Source organism: Dipodomys spectabilis, unplaced genomic scaffold (assembly GCF_019054845.1).
Source record: "Dipodomys spectabilis isolate Male_0828 unplaced genomic scaffold, ASM1905484v1 ptg000394l, whole genome shotgun sequence".
NCBI classification, from domain to species: domain Eukaryota; kingdom Metazoa; phylum Chordata; class Mammalia; order Rodentia; family Heteromyidae; genus Dipodomys; species Dipodomys spectabilis.
This window is the reverse complement of record NW_024871071.1, coordinates 733,061-745,115: the sequence shown is the minus strand read 5'-3', so window position 1 is coordinate 745,115 and position 12,055 is coordinate 733,061. Positions and strand designations below refer to the sequence as shown.

Here is a 12,055-nt window from a genome sequence, read left to right as displayed (position 1 = left end):
AAGAAAGATTGAGGCAAATAATTTTGAAAAACATTGCAAACACATATGAAAAATAAGACAAGACAAAAAAACTACCCTAAAACAAATAAGAAAAAGCAAACTGGACTAGGAATATATGTTGGTAGAGCACACTAACACACACATGTAATAAATGTATATGTATTCACATACATTGTTTCCTTTAAAGTATTAAGTGCTTTTAAAACTCTATCTATCTATCTATCTATCTATCTATCTATCTATCTATCTATCTTATCTCTCTCTCTCTCTCTCTCTCTCTATCTATCTATCTATCTATCTGGTCCATCACGGGGCTTGAACTTAGGGTCTGGGTGCTGTCCCTGAGCTCTTTTTGTTCAAGGTTGGTGCTCTACCACGTTGAGCCACAGCTCTATTTCCTGCCTTTTTGTTTTCTAATGAGGTAGCTTCAGGTTGGGGACTCCAGGATAGTCTGGAGTGGGGGTTGGTTGCCAAGGAAGGGATAAAGGTAGAGTTGATTACCAATGACCAATGATCAGTCAATTATGCCTATTTAATAAAGCTTCCATAAAATCCTCAAGAATAGGGATTTGTTACTGAGTAAATCCACACGCTGGGAGTAAAGAGTAGTAACAATCCATCCAAACATATTCATCTGTGTTTTTTTTTTTTTTTTTAAAAAGTAGGACTGGGAGGGTGGCTCAGTGGTAGAGTACTTACCTTGCATGCATGAGGTCCTGGGTTTGATTCCTCAGCACCATATAAGCAGAAAAAGCCAGAAGTGGTGCTGTGGCTCCAGTGGTAGAGCGCTAGCCTTGAGCTGAAGAGCTGTGAGGCAGCACCCAGGCCCAGAGTTCAGACCCATGACCACTACCACCAACAAAAAAACCCAAATAGTAAAGGCCAGAATTATCTCAAGTTCTGTGAGCCTTCTAGCATTATGAGCTCTGTATAATAGACCTGTATCTAATATCAAAAGCAGGAAGAATCTTATAGGATTAAGCCCTTCACCTGTGAGGCAGGATTCTGGTAGACAGTGTCAGAATTGAGTTGTAGAACACCTGATATTAGAGACGTGTTTGGTGGGGAAAAACAATTCCACATTCATCCTGTTGGGTATACTGACTATATAGTAGAAGAAGCAGTTGGGCTTTTCTGCATCACAGGATATGATTGTTTCACTCCACCTCTTGTTTCATTTTACCGTTTTCCCAGATAAGGCCTAGCTATGAAGTCTAGTCTGACCTTGCCCTTGTGATCCTTCTGCTAGGATACTGAGGGTAACAGGATATTTTTCTCTAGGTTTAAATAGGCCAAATAAGAAAGAGGTAGAGAAATAATCTTTGATCTAGTGATATTATCATTATTATTATATTTGTAATAATTATGAATAAATGAGCAATACCTACAGGTACACAGCATTTTGTAAGTATACTCCAAATACTAAAGTCCTTATCAAACACTGGTTATGGAAAGAGGGTTCCCATTGCAAATCTGTGGTAATTTTTTAAAGAGTAGATACCAAGTCCTATATTCAAAACCAGACTGGGTTTAGCTTCTAACATGCTCATAATAAGTGTAGTTTAATTTTATGTTTTTGATCTGTCACAGAAACTATACTGCTTATTTAGAAAATTAATGAGTTCTCCATATAGTAACTCTAAAATATTTAGATTTTCAGAGTATTCTGTAAGTGGTAAGATCTACAAGCAAAATAAAAATCAGGTTAGGCTTTTACTAAATAACATTAAAGCATGTTATCTCTCTCCAGCAGTGGCTGTCAACTCTCTTGATTACAGCGGAATAAAAACTTGATTTTGTGTCATTACTAAGTATGATCACACACACACATACACAAAACACACATACACATACATGTGCTCTTATCTAAGTTTAAAAATATTATACCACTTTTGTCTAATCTAGTAGGTTATTGTCTAGTGTTCTCCTGTAAGCCAAAAAGTTACTTTAATGACTTACTAATGGTTGGTGATACACAGAGGAAGAAGGTTTATGAAAAAAGCCAGGGCTGCCATTTCTGTAATAAATGTGACATCTTCTTTGTATAGTGAATATTGTGAGAGTTTCTGGGGATGGGCAGTATGGTTCAAGCAAGTAATGTTTTACTGGAGTTCAACATACTGAACTTTTAAGTTAGGAATCTTGAATTTTCTTTTCCTTTTCTTTTTGCTGGTACTGGGGATTGAACCTAGGGCCTGGATACTGTCCCTGAGCTTTTTCTCTCAAGGGTGGTCCTCTACCACTTAAGTTACAGTGCCATTTTCAGCTTTTGAGTAGTTAATTGGAAATAAGAGACTCATGGATTTTTTTGCCCAGGCTGGCTTTGAACTATGATCCTCACATCTCAGACTTGGGGACTGAGCATTACAGGTGTGAGATATCTATATATATAGATCTATAGATGTCTATATATATATTGCCAGCCCTGGGGTTTGAACTAAGGGCCTGAGCACTGTCCCTGAGATTCTTTTGCTCAAGGCTAGCATTCTACCACTTGAACCACAGCACCACTTCTGGCTTTTTCTGTTCATATGGTACCGAGGAATTGAACACAGGGCTTCATGTATGCAAGGCAAGCACTGTACTACTAAGCCACATTCCCAGCCCTGATATATTTGTTTTTTTTTCAAATACGTTTTTTATTGTAAAAATACTGTACAGAGGGGTTACAGTTACATGAGCAAGATAATGAGTACATTTCCTATCAAGCATTGTTACCTCCTTCTTTGTTTTTCCCCTACCTTCTCTTCCCTCCCTCCTCCACAACTGCACTCCCCCCATTCCCCGTCTAAGTTGTAAAGTTTGTTTTTCAACATAGTGTCTTGTATATCTCAATGTTACAATGGGTCAACCTGTATCCCTATTTAAGCATTTTGTTTTTTCCCTTCCCCTTCCCAAGCTAGAGAAGTGTATATACAAGATGTAGGGCACCATCAAAGACAGTGAAAACAGGGACTATACCGTGGGGGAGGAACATACAAAGAAACAAACAAAAAAAAAATCACATGGCACATTATAAATACGTTAGGAACAATAGCAAGAAAGAAAAAATAACTTGCATCCCTATCTTGGGGTTCATTTTGCTTAACATCATCTTATCTGGTCATATGTATATAGCTTTGACAACAAATCAAAGAAAGGTTGGACAAATGGGATTTCATGAAGCTGTAGAGCTTCTGCATGGCAAAGGACATAGCTAGCAAGATCAAAAAAAGCCCACGAATTGGGAGAAGATCTTCACTAGCCATACAATGGATAAGGGTCTCATATCTAAAATATACTTGGAACTCAAAAAATTAATCCCCCAACAACAAATCCTCAAAGAAACAACTGCCCGATAAACAAGTGGGCTAAAGACTTCTCTGAAGAGGAAATAAGAATGGCCAATAGACATATGAAGAAATGCAAATCAAAACAATATTGAGATTCCACCTCATCCCAGTTAGAATGAATGGCTTTAATCAGGAACTCTAATAACAACAGATGCTGGAGGGGATGTGGCCAGGAGGGAACCTTACTGCATTGTTGGTGGGAGTGTAAACTTGTTCAACCACTTTGGAAAGCAATATGGATGTTCCTCAAAAAACTCCACACAGAGCTCTCCTATGACCCAGCAATCCCACTTTTTGGCATTTACCCAAATGATCACAAACAAGACCATCTAAAGCTACCAGCACAACTATGTTTATTGCAGCATTATTTACCATAACTAAGATATGGAACCAATCCAGATGCCCCTCAGTAGATGAACGGATCAAGAAAATGTGGTATATACATAAATGCAATGGAATTCTATGCCTCCATCAGAAAGAATGACATTGCCCCATTTGTTAGGAAATGGAAAGACTTGGAAAAAATTATTTTAAGTGAAGATATATTTGTTTAAAAAAAGCTTTTACTTAAATTAGAAAGCAATATATACTCCATGTAAACTAAAATGCAAGCAAAATTCTAGGGCCAAGAGACAAGGATGGAAACATTTCTATTCTTCTTTTGGTGGTACTAGGTGTGGAATTCAGGGTCTTGTGCCTGCTTGGCAGGGATTTTGGCACTTGAGTCTAGGCCTTTTTTTTCTCTCTAACATGTTTTCTGTGTAGCTGGGTTGAAAGAGACATGGCACTACACTCAGCTTTGTTTTTTGAAAATATGGTAATTACTTTTGTTTAGAATTGCACCAAATATGACTTCTAAGGCCAATAGATTACTATTATACTAAAAAAGGTAAAAAAGCTGTTAGTCTTGTGAATGTTTTGTTTGGGGTTAGTATCAAATGTGATGTCTGATGACAGCTTATCTGGTGGATATAGTGAGTGCAGGTGCTTCTATATATTATGGATTTGTACCTGCTCTTACCTGAGCCATTTTTCAGGTATCCATTTGCATCTACAGTCGTATACATGATATAGGGTCCAGGCTGATTCACCCCAAATGGCTGCAGTAAGAAAGAATATAGTTAGCTTTGGAAAGTACCTGAATGATTAGAAACTTTAGAAAAGTTATTACAAATAAAACAAATCTCTATAATTCTTACGTAATTGGTGATTACTTCATGGACACTTCTAAAAATATGTAATACATGAAAATGGAAACTGGTTAGAAAATTCTTAACATTTTTGCACGACTTTATAGTTGCATTTGTATGGGTCATTAACTGGGTATTTCTGTTTTTTTTTTCTTAATATATATTTTTTATTGTAGAGATACTGTACAGAGGGGTCACAGTAACATGAGCAAGGTAATGAGTCTATTTCCTATTAAGCATTGTTACACCCTCCTTTATTTTTCCCCTACCATCCCTTTCCTCCCCACCTCCCCAATTTCTCCCTTCCCACCCCCCAAAAGATTTAGTATTGTTTCTCTCCCCCCAATGTTCATTCCTTTCTTCCTGAGTAACTTATACTATCTTTTGCTGTCTTTTATTTCATCAGAATGTTCAAATTTATTGGCATGAGGTTGTTTATGGGGTTTTGTTTTTGTTAGTTCTTTGTTTTATCTGACGTTAGCACCTTTTTAGCATCTTTTTTCATATGTAATTGATTATATTTGAGCTTTATCTATTACTTTTCTAGGGGGGCTTACTCAAAAGTTGTCTTTAATTGCTTTTATCAAAAAAAATCAATCAGAATAATTTTCTCTACTTTCAGTTTTTGCATTTTACTTTGTCTCAGTATGTTTTCTACTTTCTTTCCTTTTTCTGGTGTCAGTTTTCATTATGTTTTAGTAGTACTAGGATTTGAACTAAGGGCCTTCTATTTACAAGGCAAATGCTCTGTCATTGTAGCCATGCTTCCAGCCATTTGGGCTTTAGGTAATTTTTCCCCTCAGATCTTTTTTTAAAATTTGATGTCTTGAAAGTAATAGTAGAATATGTTTTTTTTTCCATTTTTAATAGAAATTATGAAATGCAAACTTATATTTACAATGCTTTCTCTTACAATGATTTGATATTTTGTTTTTAAGATGCCTGTTTTTAAAGAAAGAATATACATATACACACATATAAATATTTGTATGTATAGTAATTTATATGCATACACATGTATATACAGATAATATACATCTACCAGTATAAACACGTATGTATGTATGATTATTCTAAATGTAATTATTCTAAAAATAATACACTTATTCTTATCACAATTTTTTTTAATGGGTTGGTGGAGGAAAGAAAGACCCTATGCTTGGGCCTATGCTTCTTCTTCTTTTGGAATAGGTCTATTTTCTATTATAAGTTAGCTTGATGGTCTTTATGACATTCGATTTTTTCTTTTTTTTTTTTTTTACATTTTTATTATTATTTTCAAATAGTTGTACAAAGAAGTTCCCATTCTACAAAACAGTATATGAATACAAGGTATCAGACAACATTGTCACCCATCCCAACATGACTTTGAGAAAGGTGTAGGAGGGGCATCTGGCCCTACCTGACAAACCCAGGAAGAGCAAAACCAAAATGTTTTCTTTTGGTCCAATGAGAAATCCAACCTTTTCTTCTAAAGAGAAATTAGAGTGCCAATAACTTGTCAGACTATATTTCTTTTTTTTTTTCAAATTTTTTATTGTGATTAAGTGGTTTCATAAGTTCCCAAATTTCACAGTACAGACTATATTTCTTAACTGAGAATTAGGATTCTAATATATCACAAACTGCAAAGAAGCTGCAAGCCGAGTTACTAATTTATAGATGGTCTGAATCTGATGTCAATATCTTTTGTGCATGTGGTGTCAATATAATCCGTGGACACATCAGCATTCCTGTACATATAACTGTACTTGCTTCATCTCAGTAATTACTATTTTAAAAACTGCATGGAACTACATAGGAAAGTAAATATGAAATCTTATAAAACCTTGAATACTCAAAATCAGAAACATGACCCAACAACACTGATATCCACTTAAGACTGAAGAAAGAAGATAAATTAGATTTTCTCTTTTCAATAGATTTTCTTTCGAATATTCCCAAATGACTCTCATATTACCTAACATTCTCTTATATACAACCTTCTTGAAAGTATTAGCAGTAGTTATTTTTAAAGTATGAGTATGCCAAAAGCATCTCTCATATTTATCCCAAAGAAGGAACCACTACTAAGAATCAAAGCCTAGTAATTCTGTTCTTACCAGACAGGTGTTATGTGTTTTGGCATGGTATATAAAAATCATTTATGAGAAGAACAGGAAAAAATTAGTTGTTTTCACTATTGAAATAAATGATTAAGCAGATTTCTGAAACCTGAAATTGTCAATAGGATGAATGATCATCCTAAGAAATATTCTAGATGCTGTCATTATATAATATAAAAACTGAATAAAAATGTAATAGGACACAAAGAAGTTAATCTGGGCCTTAGAGAGATATTTCTGAATTAAGTTGAAGGAATGAACATTCTTTGGACAGGGACTAAGCATAGGTTACTATGGCTAACATCATATGAGGCTAGTAGTATCAGGAATCTGAGGTACAGGTTATCCTGGCGTTTGATAGGAGTGCTGACAATATTCCATAGGAAGTCTCACATTAACTGTGATCTGGAGTACTGATATATTCTAAAAGGGATATAACGAAATCCATTTTCTTCTGCTGGATATTCTATGAGTTTCTGGTTGATGGCCCCAAATTGGTCAAATCTGTCATTTTGTAGTCCCATCCAAAGCTGCTTGTGATCTTTTTTCTGCATTTCATTAATTACTTGACTTTTATGCTTTAAAGCATCAGCTTCTTTTATACAAGACATAAAATGAGCTTCAATTGCATCTTTAGATGGACAGTGGAGAAGGTCCTTTTCTGGAAAACTCTTAAAATGTACTGTGATGTTCAAAGGAAGAGCTGAATTCGATGAAAGAAGATCAAACAGCAAAACACCTGGATAGTGCCATTTCAGTGGTGTGCCTTCATATTCAAACCATATCTCACTAATGTCTTCTTGTCTCATAACCTTCTGAAGATGCCTTTTCACTTTGTCAGTTACCAACGTCAAATAACTTACTCTTGGCAAAAGCAAATAATATGTTTCCGCTTCCCTTTCAGTTATCTCATCCTGGTACAGAGTGAAGCAAGTTGGAATTCATCCAAACCACACATCTCGAAGTACATCTTTGTCATCTGTCATTCTTCCAGTGGTTAAAGCAGTACATATAGGCTAAATTCTTTCTTCAATCAAAGCCAAACTTCTCCGAGCACCGGCTCCTTCTCGCTTCCAGCACCGGTGAGGTGGCACTATCCCAACACTGCCTGCTTGACCCACACAGTCCTGCAGAAACATGGGAAATAGGAGTCTGGGGAGCTCGCGCAGCCGAAGGAAAGCACCAGCTCCGAGGTCCGAGCGAATCCTGCTGTACCTCCGCCCTCTGGTTCTCAGGGAATACAACCGGCATCGACGCCGCCTCTTTATTACATTCTTGATGGTTCTTTATATCTAAAGGTATATTATTTTGTGCAAATGTCTGTATCTGAATTCTTTTATCTAAGGTAAGAGATTAATATATTTTATTTATTCAATAAATGCAACGTACAGTAATATATTAAAAGACATATGTCATAATTAAAGGAACCTTCAATCAACTCAAAAATAACCCAAAGCAGAATGCAAACAATGGATGGATCTTATTTTGTATTCAACCTGCTAGTCTTCTTCTTTTGATTGGAGAATTCAATCCATTAGTAATTAGGATTATTATGGAGAGATGTGTCATGTTTCCTGCTATTTCCTTGGTTTCCTGTAGTTTGTTTATTTTTCCTCTTCCTGGGTTTACTTTATTGATCTTGTACTGCTTTTTTTTTTTTTTGTCGGTCGTGGGGCTTGAACTCTGGGCCTGGGCACTGCCCCTCAGCTCTTCAGCTCAAGGCGAGCGCTCTACCACTTGAGCTACAGTGCCACTTCCGGTTTTCTGGTGGTTTATTGGAGATAGGAGTCTCACGGTCTCTCCTGCCCGGGCTGGCTTTGAACCGTGATCCTCAGATCTCAGCCTCCTGAGTAGCTAGGATTACAGGCGTGAGCCACCAGCGCCCGGCTTGTAGTGCTTTTTGTCTGATGTGTTTCTTTGATTTTGATTGCTTTCTTCACATTGTATTCCTTCCCTTTAGAATTCTTTGTAAGCTGGTTTAGTGATCATGAATTCCTTTAATGTTTGTTTGTCATGGAAGGTTTTGGTTTCATCATCTAATGTAAATGATAGGTTTGCTGGGTAGATCAGTTTGGGTTGGCAGTTTGGGTCTTCAGTGCTTGGATTCTACCATTCCAGGCTCTCCTAGCATTGAAGGTTTGTGTGGAGAGATCTGCAGTGATTCTGATTTTCTTTCCATTTTAATGTAGCTCCTTCTTTAATTTTGTGGCATTTAAAATCAGTTCGCTGCCATTTATGTCTTATGTTTTTACTATGATGTGTCTAGAATGTTTCTTTATGATTGCAGTCACTGGGGATTCTATATGCTTTTGTTAACTAGGTAAGATTTTCTCTTTTAACAGTGGGAAGTTCTCAGCTATTATTTTACTGAATAGGTTTCCGATGCATTTACTATTAAATTCTTCCTCCTCATTGATCCCAATTATGTGTAGATTTGATTTCTTAGCCAAGTGTGCCAATTTTTGGACTCTCTTTGGTAGGTTTTGAGTGGTTTTTTTCCCCATTCTTTTGACATTTTGTTCTAGCTCCTCTGTTTTATTCTCCCCTTCTGAAGTTCTATTTTCCATTCACTTATTCTGTTATCTATGGATTCCACTTGGTTTGCATTGGGGAAATTGAACCTTTTATGGTTCCAAGATCATTTCTCATTGTACTTGAACTCTGGGCTTAAACTATTGGCTTGGGTGCTGTCCTTGAGCTCTTCAGCTCAAGGTGAGTGCTCTACCACTTGAGCCACACCACTACTTCCAGTTTTCTGGTGGTTAATAGATTAGAGTTTCACGGATTTTCCTGCCCCTACTAGTGTTGAACCACGATCCTCAGATCTCAGCCTACTGAGTAGCTAGAATTACAGGCATGAGCCACTGGCGCCTGGCACTATTTCATTGAGGTGTATAGTGTGTAGCGTGTCTATTTTCCTCTCTGTACATGTATTTTCCTCTCTGTAACATTCGTAGAGTCTTAGATTTCCTTTGTCATTTCTTCTTTATTGTTTTTGCACCTCCCCTTTTATTTTATTGACCAATTCTGCCATCATTTCTTTAAGAACCGTTAAAGAAATGATTACATTTAATTACATTAAATGTAAATGGATCAAATACTTCTCTCAAAAGGCAAAGATTACCAGATCTGCCAGGACAATGTGATGCTACTACATCCTATTTACAAAAGATGTACTTTTTTAATTGGTGACTGTCTTCAGCCCATGACAAAGGTTGGGCATAGAAGCAAGAAAGCTAGGTAAACTTCCTCTGTAACTTGTTCAGCACTGAGGGCACTGTAGAGTCCAACCCATGTGTAGACTTAAATACAGCTAAGCATATGAAAATTTTAGGTGAAGTGAATTGATTAAAAATCAAAATCTGGCTCCCATTTGGTTATGGGGAAAGCCATTTAGTCACAGGATCTCCAGCCAAAGACAGTAGATAAGAACATATACTAGCAAGCCAGCAAGGGAAAGCCCTAAACCACTCAACCCTGGGACCAACACACACACACACACACACACACACACACACGTGCGCACGTGCACACACATACATACCACACATACACTACAAGAGCTACTTTTCAGTCTCCAAATGAAACATAAATGAGAACACTAGGTAGAAAAGGGAAAAATTGGCCAAGGACAAGCCATTGAATCTGCCATAGATTTGTGAGCAGGGAAGATGTGGTCATTGAGAGTTGCAGAGTGCTTTCTACTACCTACCTATGCGTAGAGATTCCAGCATCTACTTCACCTGTTACTTCATAAGCCTGGAACTGGCTTACCCCACCAGAAACCCAGCAGAGCGCCTGAGAATTGTTGCTACACGTAAAATCTGTGCTGTGCATCACTACAGCAGCTATCCCTGGTCCATAATCTCAACTAGCCTTGGAACACTGCACCTGGGCAGCACTTGTACAAGGCATGGCTCAGAGAGGATATGTGAGTTAACACAAGAAGAAAACTAAAGGTAGAAAGCTGAGGATTAGAAATTGGAGGACAACATCCACTTTAAAATAACTTTTGTTTTATTTTTATAATGTTATTTGTTTTGCATATTCTACTTCTCATTTATTAATGTTTCTACTAATGTTTTATTGTACTTCCTTTTAAATTCACTCTTATCCCTTTACAGCACTTGATTGTACTAATCCTTTTGTGCAATAACTAAACTGTATATTCCTGAACACTAGAATTTTGTTTATTTTCAGCCCATATACTTCACCTCAACTCCCCATCCTCTTTGTCTTCCCTCAAGCCTATTATTAAATATTTTTTCTAACCCCTTACTATATCATATAAGAAGAGCAGTCCCTTCCACACATAACATGATTGGTTATATAGATGTGATCAGTGGCTTTTCACTTCATGTATTTAGTTGGTAAATTTATAATAGCTCAGTTATAACCCTGGCTAATGGTGAAAACTGGAACATCAACCCAGCCACTGCCTACTCCTCTCAGAGTAGAGAATAATTAAAAGAATTTTGCTAATTGAACTTCTAACCAATGACTTTTGATGAATAAATCTCAACATTTTAGAAACACAAGAAATATGAAAAAAGGAAACATGACACCTCAAAAAGTCAGCCATCACACAACAAAAGATCTGAATGACACTTCAAATTTTGAGCTCCAAAGATGAGAAGGATATTAAAGATGAAAGGAAATGTTTAAAGATCTCAGTGAAATCAAAGATAATATAAACAGCTAAATGAACTCAGGATACAAATAAATAAGGAAGACAAGACATCAAAGAGAAATTCAGTAAAGATAAATGAAAATTACAAGATAAGTCTAATCTTGAGAAAGTAATGCTTATCCAGGTGCTATAGGCCTTTAAGTGTTCAAACAGAGAAGTCTAGACTCTAAATTCTCCACATAATACAGCACACAAATAGAATAAAGTACAAAAAGAGACCACATTATTATGTAAATAGATATGGAAAAAAGCTGTGACAGGACTCTTTCTCAATACAGTGTTAGCAAGAGCTATATGGCAAGAGAATGGAAAGAGAAATAGGAAATGAAGAAGGAAAATTATCTCTATTTGCAGATATTATCTCAAAGATCTTTTAAGACTCAACCAAAAAGCCTCTTAGATTTGATACCACTTTCAGCAATGTTTCATGATACAAAACCAATACTAAAAAACGAGTAGCTTTTCTGTGTACCAATAATGAAGACTGACAAAGAAATAAGCTCATTGACAATAACCTAAAAAAAAAAAAAAAAACCTCAACAACCTAGCAATAATCCTAACAAAGGAAGTGAAAGACTTCCTACCTAAAACTATGAACCAATAAAAAAAAGATACAAACCACCAGAAGATGAAAAGACCTCCACATTAATGGATTGGCAGAATTATTATAAAAATCATTCTACTACTGAAAGTGGTTTACAGATTGAATGAAATCACCATCCAAATTCCAAGGTTTTT

At 36.4% G+C, this 12,055-nt stretch overlaps 1 protein-coding gene and 1 pseudogene across 2 annotated transcripts in view; both read right to left on the bottom strand.

Annotated features, from left to right (window-relative positions):
* Itfg1 (integrin alpha FG-GAP repeat containing 1) overlaps window positions 1-12,055 on the bottom strand; it is a 205,113-nt gene that overhangs the window by 27,038 nt on the left and 166,020 nt on the right. The window contains exon 14 of the mRNA XM_042667371.1: window positions 4,354-4,432. Within this exon, the coding sequence (XP_042523305.1) occupies window positions 4,354-4,432 (79 nt within the window). The remainder of the gene's footprint in view (window positions 1-4,353; window positions 4,433-12,055) is intronic.
* On the bottom strand, window positions 7,017-7,749 carry LOC122096854 (annotated as a pseudogene). The gene has a single exon (XR_006145416.1). The product of XR_006145416.1 is annotated as an autophagy protein 5-like (transcript).